Here is a 21,800-nt window from a genome sequence, read left to right as displayed (position 1 = left end):
TTGATAGCAGCTCATATCTGGTACAGAGGGGAAAAGCTATACACTTTTATATAATAGTTCTTTAACTGTAAACAAAACCCTTGTTATCTGATGTCTTCTGGCAGAAACTATTAGCCTAGCGCTATTAGCTTCCTATTAGCTTATTGTCCATTGATTGCCCTGGGGCTTGTTCATCTGAGGACCAGCCCTGGGCACTTGCCTGCAACTTGATGCAATAACAAGCTCAGCATGTCGTTCTCCAGAGAAGAGATCATTTTAGGTTTGCAAACACTTCCACAGACTTCCTCACCATATATATGGTTAATGAAAACTCACTCACCTGGCATGAAACAATTACACCTGGACGCTAAGACATGTAAACTGGAATGGAATGAATATTAAAATGTCACCGTAGCTATACAGATTGAATTTATCAGTCCCTCGGGGGAAATTGCACAAAAATACACTGTTCAAGAAAGAACACATTACGCCAGTTGAAAAGTCTGTGACAATTTGTTGTCCGTTCCCTGTCACGCATGTCGTTTATAAGTGCTTGTTTGTTCGAGACAGCAGCAGACTGTCCTGATCTGTCCTGTACAGCATCACTGCACCTCTGCAGCCCGGACACCTGAATCAGCTCTTTGATACACCAAACGTCTGCTTGTCTACACTGTGTGCCTGGTTAGGAAACTCTTCATCTTGTGATGAATTACTGCTGCTACGATCAATAGAAAGCATACACAGACACCTCTTTGAAATTAAATTAGGTTTACCGCCTGCTTTCCATAGCCAGTGTTAGTGGACTGTTAATTGCGTCAGATAAACAGTAATATATATATATATAAAATTGAAGATTGTTTACAAACACACAGCTTTTTATTTCACATGTTTGGACTCTCATTTGGACGGCACCCATTGACTGCAGAGGATCCACTAGTAAACAAGCTGAAATCTGTTCTGATAAAGAATCAAACTCACCTACATCTTAAATGGCTTACTATAGAAATTACCACAATTTAACTGTAAAATATTGTAAAAATGAAAAAAGCTACTAATAAGTTCCCATATGGACATGGAAAACTGTAAAAGACCTAACTAAACATTTCATGTAATTTCACAGTAAAATGCTTTTAATTGAACAGTTAAAAACAAACAAATAATTTAGTCTAAAGCATATTCCTATAATTCACTGCAATTTAAAACTAGATCACATTTGAAAGTAGCTATTTTGCTTAAATAAGTATGTTTCTATTTTCTTTTTCAAATCAGTTAATCTTACATCTTTTGTTGTTTAATGGGATTTTTATTGTATTAATTAAGTGTGTTACTATGATGGTGTTTTGTGTTTCTGCATGAATGACTGTACGCACCTTCTGTATAATGTTGTCAGTATATGTAAAAGGTACAAAACAGATTTTAGTAGAAGTGTGCATTGTTGAATTTGCTGGTTTAAATGTTCCAGTTTGTAAATTGCAATTTTATAAAAAATATATATTTTTTTTGTATTTTTCAACAAAATTATTCTGGCAATCATAGCTATCAAAATTATTTTGGAAAATATTTTACAGCAAAATGTAATTTTTATTTTTGGTTAAACTATTCCTTTAACGGAACCAATCATGAACTGCATAACTTAATTCAGCTACATTTAAAGTGCTGAATCCGGCTTATGTCAAAATAACAGTATTTTATTTAGCATATAACAACAACAAATAATTACATGCATTAATGTTTGACGTTTAAACCTCCTGAATGAATTAGTCGAATGCTGGGGGATTATTTAAGGTAAAATGCAGCATTATCTAGCTTTTACATGATACAACATTTTTTACCAAATCTTATAATACCACATTTTTGTGTTAGTGTGTGCCTATGTTATGCTAATATTACATTACCGGCATCCTCTGGTCCCTTCAGAACAATCAGTGCACTAGCGTGAGCAGAAATGATCCTTACTGAGTCAGCGATCCAGAAATTATTGTCCCATTTCTGATACTTCCTTTGAAAAAGAAATTTAAGCACGTTTGCAAGTTTGTTCAGTCATATTATTTATGAGGCCAACTGTCTCAGAGGAAAGTAAACTGTACTGCACTGAATTTTTTTTTTTTTTTTTTTTTGTTGCCCTGCACATTTGGTCGGCAGTGCAATGTAAGCAGAGATTTTACGACTGTCCTGCTAATGCACATACAGCAGGCTGTAAAAGACTGCACATCCTTTTTAAATCAAGCAGATACGAGAAATCTCAAAATGATTTGCTATGTATAATGTATGTATGGTAATCATTACAATGCAAGAGCGAAGAAATACCTTTTTACTGTTCCCTTTTGCAGTTCTCCTGCTTTTATTTTCATATGCCATAAATTGATGTTGACACTGAAAGGAACCATATATCTCAAAGAGCTGCTCAACAACACATTAACCATTAATCATACGATAAGAATAACACTGAAAACTTCAAAACGGTTGAATTTCATTTCAACAAAAAATGCTTCATGTGTAAAATGCGATTTTCTTTTAGAACTTTTTTCTTGCATGCCACCTTAATATCTAGATATTAATTTATACTATAAACACCCCCAATGCCTTTAAGAAAAACAAAAAGCACCTATATAATTACTCCTTACATGCATGCTTATATATCCGCTCTTAAAGCTTCAAAGCTATTTTTGCATTTTGCATTATGTATTTAAAGAAAGGTTATTAGTCTTTTTTATGCAAAAATCAGTAGACCTCTACCAGTCTGAAAATCAGCATTATGTTTTTCAGCATCTAAGTATTTGATAGTCTATGTATTAAAGCATTTAATGGGAACCTGAGGATTTGTGAGGTTTTGTCTGTGCCTGAATGGTGAACTTGTAGTACCTTTCTTGGTTATGTGGGCGATGAAGAAGACATGTTGTCTGGAGGTTGTATCCTGAGTTGCATTATTAATTTCTTATTTTCACAGTCAACCTGATGTTGACAATCCTACACCGTCTGGGACCCTGAAATTACATTCACGCCTATTTAAATGAGAAACCTCAGGTGTCATACCAGATTTGACGTCATTTTTATACAAAAAAAAAAGATTCTCATGTGGTACTACTTTGCCACAACAGTCTTCAGTCTATTCCTTACACAAAGACTTGAAATATAGTGATATAGCTTGACAGTCTTTGGTCACCATTCACTTACAGTGAATGTGCAAAATAATCATACAGTCTTGAAGCATAATGAGGGGGAGTAAATGAATTTCAGAGTTTGTATTTTTAGGTGAACGGTCCCAAGCAAGAGCTTATATTTACAAAATAAGATCCCTTAGTTTTTATTCCTGAGAGTTTTCTAGAGGAAAGTGACCTCAATAGCATCAAAAACTAATATCTTTGTATTGGCCGAAAGACACTCTGATTTGAAAAATTATAATATATTGTATGAATCAAGAGAACTGAATGAAAAGAATAAAACAGACTAAATAGAGTGAAAACTGAGCTGACAGCCATGTAATGCTATTTTCAGAACTCAAGGCCTGCCTTTTAATCTTCAGCCAGCCAGGCCAAGATGAACGTACAAAAGATTCATAAGAGGAACATTGTGGATCTCCACAAACAATCGCTCTGTTTGAAGGCTGAACCTGAAGAATGGCCACCCTCTGCGAGTCTGTGGTCTAACCCCCCTCAGATTCCTCTAAATCCAGCCTACGGAGGGAGAAACAAAAAGAAACTTTAATGAAGGAAGTGGAATTCAGAATGGAAGATAAGCATCTCGCTGAAAGGGAGAAACGGCGAGTATGAAGATCATGATGCCAGAGAGGCAGACGGAATTCAACAGAGTGTGCTCTGTACAGCGAGAAAGACAGATAAAAAAAGTTGCAGGAATCGTGAAAAAAAATATGAAAGACGACTGTGATCACAGCTGACGCTAGGTTCTTTAGAGCGAGACAGAAAGTGCAAGAAAAAAAAGTGCGAGACACACAGTGAAAGGGCCAAATCAGACATGCTCACTAACAAGGCTGGGGGTTTGAGGAGCTATGGATGTCTCAAAGGAGGAAGAGGAAAACGGGAGACAAACTCGCCCCCCTCATGGTGAGACATCACATGGTACTGTGTTTTTCCCCCCTAACTACCTCCCCCCCTCCAGGTCTGGAAGCAGAGATGCAGGAACCCAAATGTGGGGATTGTGGGAGGAGGGGGTGTGCGTTCTGAGATCTTAACCAGCAGGAGGTCTTCATTTAAACTCTCAACCCCTTCCCTTCACACTACATTACTGCTCATATGGGTGAGAGAGATAATAAGGCTCCGTAGTAATCCATAATCCGACTGAGACCTCAGCGAAAGTGGAGGAAGGTGTAGTCAGACCCGGGTACAGAGGGACTGCAGTCATTTCAGTGAAAGAATTTTCATTTACAGTCATATTCATGTTCTTTGCGAACTCAATTAATCATTAATGTTACTAATTAAGTAGGACGTTCTTTCAGTAAAAAAGGATATGCAAAATAACAGATTTCATTTTGACCTTTAGTGAAAAAATCTCAACAAGGTTAGAACATTATGTAATATGCAAAGGAAAATACATGATAAATGTAATATAACAGCTCCCCCCGGTAAAAAAAATAAAAATAAAAAAATGTATAAAGACCAAAACCAACAGGTTTCCTGCTAGAGAATCTAGAAAAGCTATAAATTATTAGACTGAAATGTGTAATATTCATATTCTCTTCAAATGTCATAAATGTACTGTACATTTTGGTAAGTAATATTTATAAAATATTAATAATTGATTTTATATATTAGTATTAGTATTATTATATCTTTATTTTATTTCTTGCATGAAGTGACATGTGCACGCTATGAAAAAAACGTGAGTATGTGTACATAAACTTTTAAAGCCATTAAAACTTTAAAGTAATCAGGTCAAATATATATAAAGAATACAAGACACGATGACCAGCCTTATGGTCTTAGTAAATTCATAATTTAATATGAATAGTTTATTTATACATTCCTAAATAAACTTGTTATGTCAATACAAAGCTTGTTGAAATTCATGGTAAAAAACCATGGTGAAACTATTCATGTACTACCAAAATATTTTCTGCTGCACAAGCTAGGAGAACCGTCAAAAATCCTTTTATGTTTTATTCACAACACATGCAGAGAAAAAGCACCCCCACAAAAGAAAAAAAAATACAAAAGTACTTTGTGCATCACAAACAATTATTATTCCAGCGTGGGTAATGTACCGTCATACAGTGAATGTGTTGCGCATTTGGAGATTAACAGACACTTGAGCTATACGTGCTGCCCATCTATTTGTGCCCTGTGTGTTTGCGAGCCAGCACCCTGTAAGTTATTCATGATTTTGGGGATTTTCTGGGGCAAATACATTCCGAAGCCCTTGAACAGAAAAACAGAGAGCTGGAAAAGAAACAGGCTGTTCTGAACGTGGGATATGAGGAGGGAAAAAAATGACATTTGGAGACAAAGTGAAGAATGGGTTCATGTATCTGGATTAGAAAAGGCTGTGAAACGCAAATCAAACAATATGGAGAAAAGAAAAAGAGAGAGAGAGAGAGAGAGAGAGAGAGAGGTTGGGGGAAGCAGCAGAGCGATAGTATGGATGATAGGAGGGGGGCTAGATACAGAGAGAGAGAGAGAGAGAGAGAGAGAGAGAGAGAGAGAGAGAGAGAGAGAGAGAGAGAGAGAGAGAAATGAAGAGAGCGAGGGAGGGGGGAATTTCCCTCAGGGGCAACGTGTTTGTGCTCTCTCTCTCTCTCTCTCTCTCTCTCTGTCTCTCTCTGTCTATCTCTGTTGTTCATTCACTCATACACACACTCCAATCCATCCACACGTATTTGACAGACACACACAGCATGTAGGCACTTTCTAATTCATTCACCTCCCTCGCTCACACACTCACAGTTTCTTTTTACAACCTTGAGTCGTATTTTCACTCCTCTCCTGCCTAGAGAGTCTTGAGAAGCAGCTACGCCACCTTAACTTTAAAACCGCCGTCACAGAAAACAGGAGAGAGAAGAGACAGCAAGAACAGAATAAAACAAATTCATTGAAGTGCTCAGAAGGATGGAATAAAGAAGCATGAAAGTCACAAAAACCTCAGAACGAACCACTTTATGAGAGGAACTGACTGAAGGAGACAAAGCTCAGGTAAGCTCATGAGCTGTTCTATCACTATTTTCATCTCCCCTGGTTGACCGGAGTATTTGGTCAGAGAAACTCGTGAATTTTAACCAGAAAATTTGAACTGTGCTTAACATGTCTCGTGAGTACGGTTGCCTACAGCCTGTCAGATTTAAAACGTACTTTAAAAAGTGAATCCACTTCTTTAGTCAATCGTAAGACTGCGCACTATAAAGGCACAGGAGGGAGGATTTAGCAGCAATGCATTAAAATAACTGTTGTGGTTTTTAAAAAACCTTTCAGTGAACAGTTATTAATATAATAGTTTTTTTACATTAAAAAAATCAAAAAGAACCTTTTTTGACATCAAAAAACCTTGGAATGGAAAGGTTCCGGGGATATTAAACATAATGATTAACATAATGCCAATAAAGAACATTCACAGAGGAATAGAAACGGTCTTCTTTCAAACCTGACATGATAAAGATTTGTTTGCTATTGTTCTTAGAAGAGGTACTGTAACTTTACAGACCGATGTAAGATCTCCTGTAAAAAATGTAGCATTAAGATCTGACTTGGGTCTATCGTTTTTTTAAATAAATGATATTATTATTCATATCATAGTATAATTGTATTCATGTTCTAGATGATTTATGCAGGTCTTTTAATTGTTTATTGTTACATACTGTATATACCACAAGTGTTTTTATATTGTCTCTCACCACTGTAGCAAGTAAATACGCGTGAAATTATTTTAACAAATGTCTATTATTGCAAATCACCTGGTAAAGTGAAATTAAATGTTATATACACAACATGTAGGTTCTCCAAAGAAACTTTCTGTGAAAAGAAAGTTTTTCCAGTTTTTCTAGTGTCAAGAACATTGTAATAATCGAATTACTTCCCCCCACTATGAAGAATCTTTTTTTGGGCAAATAAAGTTTCTATTGATGTGAAAGATTCTTCAGTAAACCATAGATTCCAATAAACAACCTTTATTTTTGAGAGTGAGCAGTTACTACTGTAGATATGAATACATAGCTGTTTCTTTCCTTAAAAGACAGAAGATTAATCAATCCATTCTACGTAACGACAGTTTAATTTAAGTAATAAATATTTGGATTATATTTCAAGTTCTGTTTTATGAAAAAACCAAGTCCAATGTTGACATTCTCTGTCATGTGTACGTTTGTGTACAGTACATGAGTCAGTAGTTTCTAGAAGGTTGTGGAGCCATGGGAGTTATAAATGGATGAGTGAGCTAATAGGGCTCATATGTTATGTACTTCACACATGATGCAAAATTTATGTATCAAATCAGAAATGCATGTGACGTCCTACTCCACCAAATTCAGATCTGATGTATAATGGAAAGGGAAAATCTGGCAAAAATTTAATGTCATGATAAAACTCTCGAGTATGGTGAAAGGGTTACTTCCCTAAACCATCGCTAACCACAGCCTACCACTAAAATCAGATGTTGATATGAATGTTGTTTAAGCCTTAGGTCTACCCCAAACTGTAAAATCTGATTGGTTGAAAACAATGTTGTGCCCAGACCAAGGATGTTGATCCAAAAACATGTCCTACTTGGCCAAATCACAGTAAGCTGCTTACCTTTACATAAACATATTTGATTAAGATGCTCAGTGCAAGATGTTGACAATGGAAAGAAAAAAAAACTGATGGATCTGGATTAGATGAGTCTTTGTCACCTCTGAGCTGGCATGACTTCATGGGGGCATAAAATGTTGGAGCATTAGTGATAGAGGAAGACATGAATAATACATATCATATTTTATGAGCGCAGAACAGCTCTACTAAGTGCAATGAACCATACATAAAAAAAAGCAGAGAGGAACGAGACGAAAAAAAAAAAAAACTTGTATGCTGCATGTCTGTTTAAAAGTTTAGTTAAGAACAAGATCAAACAGGTTCACTCCAAAGCATTACATCAGGACGATTACCTGAAACAAAAGACTCTGACGTGGGTGGTCTGCTTTCATCCTAACAAGCACATCTAGAATATGGAACAGAAATTTAACACAGTATTGTTAGACAAAAAATATATTAAATATGGCTGAATGAGATTAGTGTTAATAACTAGTCGGTACGTATTCAAAATGCTTATACCATTTCAAATTCAAACGCATTCAAAATAGAGATTAATAAATTATAAGCACACTGCACGGGCAATAGAGGACAACATAATCTGAACATCTGTTAGTTGCAGAAAAGAAATAAAAAAAACAAACCACCCCCTCCCCATTCCCCGAAATGGACCCAGTTAACACCATTTTTTGCTTCATAACTACCCCGTGACACATAAAAATACAGGCCACTGAATAACTTTGTTTTTCACAGTTTTAATGTCCTGTGTTGTGTCTAATGCTAATTTAAGCAATAGTTTTGCACTTTAGTATAGTTTTAATATACTTTGCATGTGCATATATATATATATATATATATATATATATATATATATATATATATATATATATACATACACATATATTTATATATACAGTTCTTTGTAATTGTAATAACTTCTCTGTAGAAACTCTATACAGCAAGCTGACACAGTGTTTATCCGACTTTGTTCATGGATAACTAAATGACGGTGGTGGTTCATTTATCTGTCAATGACTCATTTACCCAGACATTAAGCTATCGTAACTCACACAGAAATCATGAAGTACACCAAAACAAACACACACCCACACGCTACGACTAGGACTACAATATCTAACTGAAAGGGCCAAGTCCAAACTGGACAGCTTGGAAACCCCAGTGATTGACAGATGGTCAAATCTGCTGTGGGGTTCCCTATTCAAACAGAAAGATGGGCACCGTGTACATGTTTATATCAGTCCCCTCGAACGCTAGATTATTTAGCACGGAACTTGAAAGTGACCAGAAAGTGACATGTCTATATCGTATCACTTGACTGTGGGGACCTGTTGCAGGTCTGCCTTTTGTCTTTCATATTTTTTTATCCAACTTTAAGCATTCATTTGCAGTTGTGACCTGCTGATGTGCATTTAATGTCCCTTCTTCACTCATCCTACATTAAAAAGAGCGGACGAGTGTGAAGGTTACACTGTGACAAAGAGGTCATTATGTACGTCACAAGGATTTTACTCCAGACAAAACCACTGTGTTGATAACATGTGTTGATAATATTAGATTGGTGTATCCTTGAAGCAGAAAGATATTTGTGCGCGTCTGTCTGTGTGTGCGCTTGTGTATGAGGGAGTCTTTTCAGTTTGTTTTTTGGGTCATTAGTGTTGACAGTTTTAGTCCATAAAGACGACAGGCTACTGCTCTTCTTCACGCAACGTTCTCCTCACAAAACGGGAGAAAGGAAAACTACACAACACAGCAAAAAACACGTAACAACGCATTACACAGGCCCGAGAACATCCCAGAGGAAAATGTTATTGCTCAGAGGTATCTCTTTCATAGCTCAGGAGACGTAAAGTTATGCTGCCTTTAGTCACGAGTTCTCTCAGTTATGCTTCATTTGAGTATCAGCTTTGGCACTTTGAAATGTGTTCAACTGTGATGCAAATAAATGAGACAATCATTTACTTATAGAGACAGAACACAACCACAGCAGAGAATGATATTTCCCAGATGAGCAGTTAGTGTTAAAATACAGCTTTGCTGTGGACAACAGTCTTCAAGAAACGATTTGTTGACTAATCAAAAACAGCTGTTTTAGAAAGGTGTGCAACTTTGGGTTAAGACTTGATTTAATTGTGGACATTGGTTCACAATTTAGAAAATACTGTTTTTCATAGGAACATCAAAGTGCAATTATTACATAAACCTCAAAACATACTATGAATCGCAAATCAATGTGGTGTATATTGAAACAAGAAAACGCTGTTTAATATTGAATCAGAAGGTCTGTGGCAATTCCCAGCCCTAATTTACTCTCCTGATCCAATCCCATATAAAACATGCTTGGAAGTATAAATCCCCTGCTCGTTTTTAGTTAATGTAACAAAATTGATTCAAATAGTCCCTCCACAAATAGAATAATATGGTATAGTTTGTATACTATGGTCGTGGAAAACTTTGATGATTATAAATATTTCAGTTCATGCTGGAATCTCTTTCGTATTGAAATCGTAATTGTTGAAATCTCTTTTAAAACTCTAAAAGGAGACACATGTGATGTTATGAGCCTTTTTTCTGGGGTAAAATCTAAGCAGCAGACTTAAGCAAAGTCTTCATTCGCGTTCCATTTAATCTCATCACTGTCTAGAAGAAATAACTAAGACATCAAATAGGCCTAGATCTCATTTCTTTCCTACGAGACAAAGGCATTGTAAAATATATCTGGAAAAGAACAGCAAATTCAACTGCAACTTCAAGCGCACCTTGGTGTATCCTGATACAGAATTATGCATTAGATGATCCCTACTCACCACAGTATAGTGGAGGTCTCTACTCCCCTACATATGTATGAAAAACCAACACACTGCAAAACAAGAAAAATAACATCTTCTTCTGCATCCCAAATGTCCTAAAAAGTACAGAACTGCCTGGCATTACACAGCAGGGCCTGATGGGACCCCTTTTTTGTCTACACAAACACACACACACGCGCACATACACAACATAGCACTGTTCCCTCACAATATAGAAGAACAAAAACACAGGCAGTGATGCAGAAAAATCCCTCCGTGCACAACACATCCATTCACTGCATGCATATCCATAAGCGAAGGATATAGCTGTGAGCTCAAGGCCTTTTCAGCATGCGAGCATTAAAAGAATTACAAAGAACATGTTTTTCACTGTTCTGTGAATGTGAGGGGATTTGAGGACGAACCAAAAGCAACAACCTGGCGTGGAAACGCGAGCACAAGGCTAGACAAAGAGCAGAACCAAAGACGTTACTTCTGAGATCTCAGTGCGGCTGAAAGACGGCATGCTCGCATGCAGACGCACAACCACCTGCTCTGAGACTGACAGCTCCATTCATCTGGCCTCTAAACAACTTTTCCCTTTCCAGGGATTAATTGCCAATTGCAAAGACAAATCTGGAAAAACTCTTTTTTGGCGAAAGCTCATTCTCACCCTCTCGCTGTTTGTTTTGTAGAAACACTCCCTATTTATCTGTCCATTACGGTGGAATAAAGCTAACGATGGTGTGACAATCACCCCTAGCTTTGGACTGCAGTTATGCCTTTGCTGATATGATGTTGCTAGTTAATGCATTTCATATCTACTGTAAAATGAAAGAATTCGCTGTTATTAAGATTCTGTCTTTTACTTACATTTGAGGACAAAAGTTATTCGTTCCACCAAAGATTCTGTCATTTACTTACATTTGAGGTCAAAAGTTTACACCCCCCTTTCAGAATCTGCTAAAATTTATTTATTTTTTTTTACCAAATACAAAATGTTTATTTAGTACTGGCCTGTATAAGATATTTCACATAAAAGAGGTTTAGATATTGTCCACGAGAGAAAAATAATAGCTGAATTTATAAAGACGCCCCTCGTCCAAAAATCATACACCCCTATGATTCTTAATACTGTGTTGTTAGCTGAATAATCCACAGCTTGGTTTTTTTGTTTAGTGATAGCTGTTCATGAGTCCTTTGTTTGTCCTGACCAGCTAAACTGCCTGCTGTTCCTCAAAAAGCTCCTTCAAGTCTCACAAATTCTGTGGTTCATGTGTGCATTTGTGTATTTGTATAGTTTATAAAACAGTTTTTTTTTTCACACTGAGGAACTCAACTTTTACAGAAGATTCAAATGCTCACTGATGCTCCAGAAGGGCAAACCATGCATTAAGAGCAACAAATATAAAATCTATATGACTTGTGTGCTATATATTTAAAGGTATAATCCACCCAAACTTTTACATTCTGTCATTATTCACCCTTATGTCATTCCAAACCTGTTTGAATTCTTTCTTTTGTAGACACAATAAGGAAGAGCTTTTTAGAAATGTTTTTTCATCACCAATCAAAAATTCTTTGAACTTTTTGTGTTCTGCAGAAGAAAGTCATTAAAGTTAGTTCACTTTTGCAATCACAATGGGCTGAATAAATCATGACAGAATTGTAATTTCTGAGTGAACTAGTCATACTGTAAGTCATTTTTCCCCCACTTAAGAATAAGCATATTGCATTATCTGCAGTCAGGAGAAGTTCCACATCTCTCTCTCGTTCAACTCTAGTTTATACTTTCTAGGTCAATCCCTTTTACTATGAACACTTTCTAATAAAACTTGAAGTAAAAAGGTACAGTTTCAAACTGAAATGAAAGGACAAAAAAATGGTGCGTTATTGCATATTTTAAAAATTAATTTCTCTTCAGCAAGGATGCGTTCATTTCGTTAAAAGTGAGATTAAAAACTTTCACATTGTTACAGATGATTTATATTTCAAATGTTATTTGATATGAACAAATAAATAAATAAATAGATAGAAAAGTGCCACAATTTCCACAAATGAGTCAACATAGATAGTAAGCCAAAAAGCTTTCTGGAACGTCTGTGTGACACTGAAATAATGACTTATATTTTATGACTTAATATACTAAAAAAGAAAAGCTATTTAAACTGTAATAATATTTCACAATGCCTATTACTGTTTAACTGTATTTTCAAATAAGCGCAGCATAAGAGACTCCTTTTAAAAACTTTAAAACCCTCCAACTTTTGATCAGCATTAGTGCGCAGCCTACAGCACAGAGATTTCATCTCATTTCCTCTATCCCTTTTCTTTTATTGATTTTCTTTCACTATACAACATGAAATCATACTAAATGTGTCATTTCAGCCTTCATGCCTGCCGTGCCCCTGCAGTAGCTGTCAGGTCCACATGCTCAATTGGTTAGTTGTATTGAGCAGAACCGTCTAACCTCCATCTGTCCACCCACCCCTACAGAGAGACAGATTACCGCTGACGTGACCACTGACTCTCCATGTTTACCCCTTCCCTCCAAATCTGCGATATTGATATTGCCCACACACACAAAGACAGGAAATAGATTGACTCTTTCCCCTGTAGTGAAAGGCAAACACAAGTCACTTGACATGAACTACTAACCCAATCTCTTGCCCCCTGTGGCACAGTCCAGATTGCTAATCACTGAATGATTGGCTTGTCATACCGAATTGGAGAATTACAGTTTGATAGCTCAAAGGCTGTTGGCTCACAGCAATGATTCGGCTTAATATATTTGAAATGTATAATGATAATACATAATTCAGTCAACAGCCCGTGAGCTATCAAAATCACAAGGAGAGAGAAAGACCGAACATTGCTACATGAATTCGCGATAATATGCGATTATATCTCTAACCCAGAGAGCATTATTTTGTGGTTTTAGAATGAAAATTGCTAACAAGTTGCTTCTAAAGTTAAGATCCATCAAGCGCAATCTAGCACAATCCTAGTGCTTTTTGTGATATGTTTAGAAAGATTTAAAAGAACACAAATGCTCAGGAAATTTTGTCTCTTCAATAAGGTTTGCCACAGAAATGACTAGAAAACTGCTAGGTCTCTTCATGGCTTTTCATGTGATAATACTGATAGAAATAGGATATTCAGAAGAGAATTTTTGTGTGCTTTTAAAATGCAAATTGCTAACGTTAGGACTACACCGATTTGTCAAGTATACCGCTGTGTAAAAGTTTAGGGCTGGCATGATTTATATTCATGCAAAGCATCTCGCGCTCACCGGTCTGATCAGAAATACAGTAAAACAGTAATATTGTTTAGTAAAGTGCAGCGAAAATTGTGCACACGACTCCTTTATTCTCCTTTATTCAAAACCTTTATTCTGAAACATTTAAGAAATTCCTGAGAGAGCCCTTAAAAGTTTTATGACAATACAACCTGAACAACGCTGAACACAATCTATACGATTTCTTGACAAAAACCGATCCCGGGCATGACTGCAAATGAACACACATCAAACCAGACTGTATCATTTCTCCACCATCCTGTTTATAACTTTTGCTCTCTTTACTTTCCTCTACATGCTGAATTTTCATGTCACATACTGTACGAGAAGAGTGCTAGTCACGAAGTAGCTGCTAAACCTGACAAGACGCAGACACATTTCCATGCCAATAATGTTGCCATGCTCTCCATGCCAACAACCTCTTTAATTAGAGTGAAGCCCCCTTCATACTTCCCCCTCCCCTCTGCTGGTACCAGACCGTCCCCCAACTCCAACCCAAATTCTGCCCAAACACTATGATGCCCCCTCCCACACACACACACACTCCTCATTATCAATGCGAGGAACATGCAGACCAGAGGGGGCTGTAGAGTGTGTGATTCGATTGACCCAGATCTTCAAGTGCAAATGAGAGCGAGAACGAGGGAGAGGAGGGAGGGATGGGGAGAGATGGAAGTGAGGAAGAGTGAGAGACTGGTGGGGTGTGGGGAGGTTCATGAAGAGACTAATTTGAGGCTTAGCGGGGCGTCCGTGTGCTAAAAACTGAGCAGATTTACTGAAGGTCAGTGTCTATTGGACAGATTGAATGAGATCTTTCAGAAGCATCCAAAGGGACACTTTCTGCACGTTTTTTCCCTGTGTCTTTCAGTCCAGAGACAGAGACAATCGCATCCTCTCAGACGCTGTTTAATCCTCTCATTCATTTTCTATTTGCATTCACTTAAGAGGAAGAGGAGGAAATCTTGGCAAAATCTTGAAAGTCGTTTGGCTTTTCCCTGTAGGACTGCTGAATATTTGCGCGTCTATGGGTGTGGGAGACAAATAAGCTGCTGTATCACCTGAGACGCACAAATTTTCTCATGTTTGCAATACAACGTCTTCTGAAACATTTGCGTTTTTTCCAAGTGGCTAAAAAAACAATACCGCTAAAACTCAGACATCTAATTTAGGAACTTTTTTGGTAGCACTTTATTTTACAGTCTTGTTCGTAATATGTATGTATTGTGGTAATTGCAATTATGTGGTAATAACTACGTACTAACCGTGAACCTACCTTATATACACTTCCTTCAAAACATATTCCTTGACAGAACAAAGAAACTCATACAGATTTTGAACTACTCAAGGTTGAGTAAATGATGACAAAATTTTCATTTTTGGGTGAACTATTCCTTTAAGCAAAAACTGTCAATTACCGTATAATTGATGGTGAATAACAGTAAAAAGATATTCCAATATCATGTACATTTTATATCACATTATATCTATAGATATTTATAGATCTATAAAAATATAAATTTTAGATCTATAAACATTTATATTATATCTCTAAAAATAGATATTCTATTCTATTCTATTCTATTCTATTCTATGTGTTACCTTGATAGTGTTTATGTGCATGACTATCTACAGTAGTCCACATTTAAAGCGGATCAAAACTTTCAACAAAATTGTCCTAAAACCAAAATGCATTCTTGTTTTATGGCAACTGTGATTACCTTTTTTAATCTATTTCAAAGGTTAAATACTGTAAATACTGTACAACTACTATTGTACCACCTTTATTATCATCATCAGCAAATATTTTCAAGGTTAAAATCTAAAAGCACAATAATGAAAGTTATAAAGTATACATTTGTTACAGGAAGGAGGTGAAGCAAAATGTTTCATTTATTAAGGGAACACACACTGTACAATTATTTAGACCGTCAAACTGGCAATCAGATCGATTTCAGTGTTATTATTAACTAATATTATTAACTAATATAGAGTTTATTATTAACTCTAGGCCTGTAGAGCTATAGGAGTATGGTAAGCTAAGGAATAAAAGTGTGGTCAAAAGGTTATTTTCAGCCCTACACGCTTCAATACCACTTTAGGGAAAAGGGCCTTTGGAGGGCATAGAAATGATCACTTATGAACACAACGCACTTTTAGTTTTCCTGCTTACAACAACAACAACAACAAAATTAATTATTTTCCAAGATACATCAAAGAAAGGTGACTAAATCCATTGAACATGCTTGATGCAACTGAGCTCTGAACAATCCAGTCAGATCGGGAACTGAGATAAAATGCTAATACGTGACAGAGAGCCCTTTGATCTCATTCCCCGCAGGTCTTCTTTTTGTCTTTTACTAGAGGCCAGCACTCTTGTAGTATTTATATACTCATCTGTGTGAGTGTGCGTGCTTGTCTTGCGATTGCGTTCATGAGTCTGCACGGCCGTGTACAGGATTATTGCACGCTGGAAACAGAAGCGAGACTAACTTTGCACTAAGCTGAGGATCCTAAATGCAAAAATGTGTAAGAAAATCAACAGAGGTTTGTGTCTGTGTGTGCGTCACTGGGCTTTCTTTTGGTGTGCAATGGCATTCAGGAAAGAGGATTATACTGCACAGTGTGAGGTGACAGCGGAGGGTGTGTATATTAGAGATGTGTTTTTTTGTTCTGAGCTACAGAATTTATGTGTGTGTGTGTGTGTGTGTGTGTGTGTGTGTGAGGGAGAGAGAAAGAAGGGGACTAGCTTTGTTTGCTTGAGAGTAAACGAACTGAAAGTCTGTCTCAATCAGTAGGTCTGTGAGCCTCTGATAAAGATGAAACACACACTATAGATCCCTATAAGAAGATTTGTGTGTCTATCAGGAGTGGTTTGCCAACACAGTCTCACGACAATTTGCAAGTTTTTTACAATTTGATGAGCTAGTTGGAAATTCGTATGAATTTGGATAATCTCATTTGTACAGTTTTGTACTGCTTAGTTTAGGGATGGACATTCACTATTAAGTTACATACAAATCATACATTTTTGTACAGGTCAGATTGTACGAATTGATAAGAAATTGCCAACATTTCAACCTCAGTGGGTCAAACTAGTGAAACAATTTGCAGTTTATTATGTAATTATGTTTTTATTGTAATAAAAGTATTAAATCAAATTTCTCTTTCAATGTACTTTAAAGTGTGTACTATCATAGGGTCTCATTTTTATTATTATTTAGCAAGGATGCACTAAATTGATAATAAAGTGACAGTAAAGTTATTTTGTTACAATCTTATAACATTTCTATTTCAAATACTTTTGACCTTTTTTTATTTATCAATAATCTTGAAAAAATCTATCGGTGCGTTATACAAAAAAAATATTAATCAGCACTGTTTCTATACTGAGAATAATACTAAAAATGTGTGAGCATCAGATTACCATATTAAAATGATTTCTGAAGGATCATGTGAGACTGAAGACTGAAGTTACGACTGCAAAAAATATGTCTAAATGTCATTTTAATATATATTAAAATACATTTTAATTTATGTTAATAGTTCACAGTATTAATGTGCCATATAAGAGGTTTCTTTGAAAAACAATGTGATTTTTTTTGCCGGTCACCTAGAAGAAGAAAAAAATTCACTAGACTCAAAACAGACACAGCTTTCTGCTCTGTTTTCGAAAAACAGCAATACCCCATGGCTCACTGTTCATGCATAAAGCACAATCCAGAAAATAGCGCTATAAAGACAGCAATACTGAAAATCTCCTGGTAATGTATTCTTTACTTATGTTATGTGACTGCATTTGTCACCACCGACAGACAACGTAACCCGAGGAACTGGAGCAGCACATTCTGAGGATTAAAGCTGTGAGATGAGGGAATAAAGTGGGAGACATTAGACAGACACTCAAGCCCGTAATGGCAGAGTTGATGATGCTTAGCAGTAATGATGACGCTGACGCTGAAGCAGGAGTGGCAAGACCACAGGGCTCGACACTTACTCCCAACTGTGTAATTATACAACGTACAGAGCAACACCACAGCTCGTTTACAAAGGCTGACTGCTCAAAACTAGATGAGGAGCAAATTAATAACCCGTGACTCCGGCAGCAGCGGGGTACAATAACATCACAACTGCGAGGTGACTAAACATAGCTGAATCATTTTAAAGGAGATAGAGGTCAGAAATAATGTGGCCGACGGTCTTGATTAGTCACTTGAATCCATTATAATGTCTTTTACTTATTATCACTTTCTTTCAAGGATGAAAATTCTGTGTTAATGCAAACATGCATGGTTTTCTTTTTTCCAAGAAAGAAAGGAGCTTGCCTGAAGTTCATAACTTCCATACAATGAATGTGGACAAGAGGTTGTCGAACTCTAAGAGGACAAACAAACAACATAAAAGGATCATAAAAAAGTCTATATAATTTGCACACTTCACTTCAGCTATTTTGAAGCTATCTGACAGGTTTCTGTGGGGAAGACAGTGAAATATAGGTTGAGAAATCATGCATGACAGCTGTGGTCAATATTCGCTTTCATTGCATGGAAAAGAGCAGTCTGGATGTTCTGATATAAACAACCACTTTTTAAACGATGCCTAGACGCAATTGTGAGTTATTTTCTATTTGAAGAGTATGTAACACTTTATTTTAAGGTGTCATAATACAGAGTAATTACCTAATTAGCTACATAGTAGTAGCCATCGTATTTACATGAAATAAAATGTACTTATCATATAACTAAGTTATAAAACAGCCTTTATTACAGTTTGTAATTATGTAAATGTAACAGGCAGCTACTGTTGAACATATAACAGACCAAATCTGTTACATAGCTACTTAAACTTAAGTATAATCTTGATGCACTTTATTTTAAGCAGCTTATGCTTGTGTAATATTCTCTAATTTTAATGTAATTTGAAAGGTACTACATGTATTTAAGCTGTGTACTAATGGGCTAAATCAAACTAATGTGCAGCTAGATAAGGTTTACAGTACAGATAAACATGAAGTACACTTAAGTACATTCTTGATACACTTTATTTTAAGTAGCTTATGTCTGTGTAATTTATAATTACATTGTATAAGGTCTGCAACACATATGTGACAATCTTTTGGTTACGTAAGTAGCTGTCTAACAGACTTGGCCTGTTATAAATGTGTAACAGTAACAACCTATTACATCTCCAAACTGAAAGTACAAACTATTCCTTAACTTAGTTACATGATAAGTACATTGTTTTTTATGTAAGTACAAGGGATATTACTAATTACTGATAAATGTATAATCTGTATCATAGATACACTAAAATAAAGTGTCACCAAAGATTATAACTATTATATTTAAATTTTAAAGCAAGACATGTAATCATTGCATAATTGCAGATGTGATGACAAACAACTGCATGTTTGTTTTTAATCTGAAGAATACATGTAAAAATGCTGTCTTTGTGTTACATGTAATGTGAGAGTTGCAATCAATGATATACAGGAAGTTCTGCTAAATACTTAAAAAATCAATTTCAGAACTCAAAACCATTTCTTATGAGATCCATAGTCATAATCAGTATTTTTCACCCACTTGTGAAGTAAAAAAAGTAAAATATTGTAAATACATTCATTCGTACTATGTTTAGTTCAAATCTATTAACATATTTACTGAAATATTACTGACATTTACTTACATAAAAATTATAATAAATAACATGAATTGATTTCAAATACATTTTAGTTGTTCACAAGCAAGGTCCTCGATAAATCAATAACACCTGATTTATCACAAACAAACTAAAGCTACAATATACTTCTAAAGCATTTATTAATCTTAATGTTCATTTCAACATTTATTAAAATCAAAAGTTGTATCTATTAATATTATTTCATGTATTTGAGCTAACAATTAAATTTTTCACTTATTAACTGTCAATGTTAACGAACGGCACCTTATTTTAGCGTTACCAGTACATCTTATTCTTGTTACGTGACTTGCGACTCATTACTGAGGATTACTCTAACAGTGAGCACTAGAGGACAGCAGCGAGACAGCAGTGGGACTGGGATGTGTAAATTTACCCAGGGAGATTTCTGAGGCACTACTGTTCATGAATGTTTAATGTGTTTTTTCTCTGTGTTTTAATAATTCTGTTAATTAAATCACACGGAGGAAGTACACTCTTGCCCTGCTGCCATGTTGTTTTACATCTTTTTGTCATCTTAGTTGCCTGACAATGAACTTTTGATTTCAGTGCACGACTAATGCTATGAATAAGTAAAATTTTCCTGTGGATGTTACTGTTTATTTTCTCTCAATAATAACTAATGTCCTTGTTCTTGCTTTTCTTGTTTTATTTTAGAAATTGACACGAAATCAGTTCCAGCTGTACGTGTGTTTGTTTGTGTGCCGCCCTTGACCTGACTGGACTGACGCCATGTTTTGGACGCTCCTCCTGGCTTTGATCCTACTGCTGTTGCTCCAGGCACAGCTGCTTGTTTGTCTACACGAGCTCCGAGCCTCTCTGACCTCAGTGACTTCGGCGACCCCATCTGTTACTTCCAATGCTTCGGCTTTGCAACGCCTGCCAGGAGCCATAATCATCGGGGTGCGCAAAGGAGGCACCAGGGCCCTCCTAGAGATGCTCAACCTCCATCCAGATGTGGAAGTAGCCAAGAACGAGATCCACTACTTCAACCTGGATGAAAACTTTCGGAAGGGTCTGGACTGGTATCGCGCCCAGATGCCCGTCACTCTCCCCGGGCAGCTGACGGTGGAAAAGACCCCTGGCTACTTCACAGCGCCACTGGCCCCAAAGAGGATATGGGCCACCAATCCAGCTGTGAAACTGCTGCTGATCATCCGTGACCCTGCAGAGAGACTCGTATCAGACTACACACAAGTCCTCCATAACCGCATCCAGCAAAACAAGCCATACCAACCACTCGAAGAGCTGCTGCTGTCTCAAGGACACATCAACCCCAAATACAAGGCCCTCCAGAGAAGCTTTTACTACCAGCACCTTGCCAGATGGTTGGAGCTTTTTCCCAGAGAGCAGATGCACATTGTGGATGGAGAAGCACTTATTAGGAACCCATTCCCTGAGCTGCAGAAGGCGGAGACGTTTTTGGAACTTCCACCTCGGATAAAGCCAGACAACTTCTACTTTAACGTCACTAAGGGCTTTTATTGTATGCTTTCTGCAGGACACGACAAGTGCCTGGATGAATCTAAAGGAAGACCCCATGCACCGCTTAGCAACGAAGCTTTCCAGAAGCTTTGCCGCTACCTGCGAGTTCCCAATCAAATCTTTTTCAGAATGGTGGGACAGAGGTTTGAATGGTGCTAAAGACAGACAGGAAAATGATTGACAGCTCTTATAGAGACTGAGAATGGGATTTAAACTACTGCCGGGAACCCATTTTGTGAAAATGTTCTAATATTGACAAAGGAATATGGCAGCAACCAGTTTGCAGGAGGGCTAAGCAAAGAGACTAGCACCAAAAATAGTTCTGAACACTGATACACCTACAGTTTGTCTTCTGTGGAAAATAGAATAGATCTGCAGGACTTCATATGCTTTAAAAAAAAAAACAGAAAAGAAACACTTCTAACTCTAAAAGGCTCATTTCAAACAGACTGCTGATTCGGAGGAAATGACATTGAAAAGATTGGAAACGTCCAAGTACTGAAAACGTGAAAACTCCAACAATTGCATATAATAAGAAAAATAAAAAATAAAATGTTACTTCCCGTGGTACTTGAAGCATTTAACAAAAATATTGCTTTGCCAGCTGTAATTATTGTAGTCTAATCATTTAATTCATGTTTAATATACTAATTTGTACTTGAATATTTTATTTTCGTTTTTGAATAGAAATGTCTATTTTTTAAATTAATTGGTTCTTTAAATTAATAAGATATTTCATAATGTCTTAAGTTAATGCACTATAAAACTTCTGTTTTCTATTTAATAAATATATGTACATAAGACATCTCA

General features: G+C 36.5%; 1 protein-coding gene across 1 annotated transcript; it reads left to right on the top strand.

The window, feature by feature from the left end:
* Positions 1-5,758: 5,758 nt before the first annotated feature.
* Positions 5,759-21,800, top strand: hs3st1l2 (heparan sulfate (glucosamine) 3-O-sulfotransferase 1-like 2). The gene is made up of 2 exons (XM_043238310.1): positions 5,759-6,122; positions 20,163-21,800. Exon 2 carries the CDS (start codon positions 20,238-20,240, stop codon positions 21,147-21,149), a length of 912 nt encoding a protein of 303 aa, XP_043094245.1. The 5' UTR covers positions 5,759-6,122; positions 20,163-20,237; the 3' UTR covers positions 21,150-21,800.

This window comes from Puntigrus tetrazona, chromosome 5, assembly GCF_018831695.1.
Source record: "Puntigrus tetrazona isolate hp1 chromosome 5, ASM1883169v1, whole genome shotgun sequence".
Taxonomy (NCBI): Eukaryota; Metazoa; Chordata; class Actinopteri; order Cypriniformes; family Cyprinidae; genus Puntigrus; species Puntigrus tetrazona.
This window is presented reverse-complemented; position numbering and strand designations above follow the sequence as displayed.

Bases quoted from the DNA above. Each gene is read 5' to 3' on its own strand.
- hs3st1l2 (XM_043238310.1), top strand. From the start codon at position 20,238: ATGTTTTGGACGCTCCTCCTGGCTTTGATCCTACTGCTGTTGCTCCAG.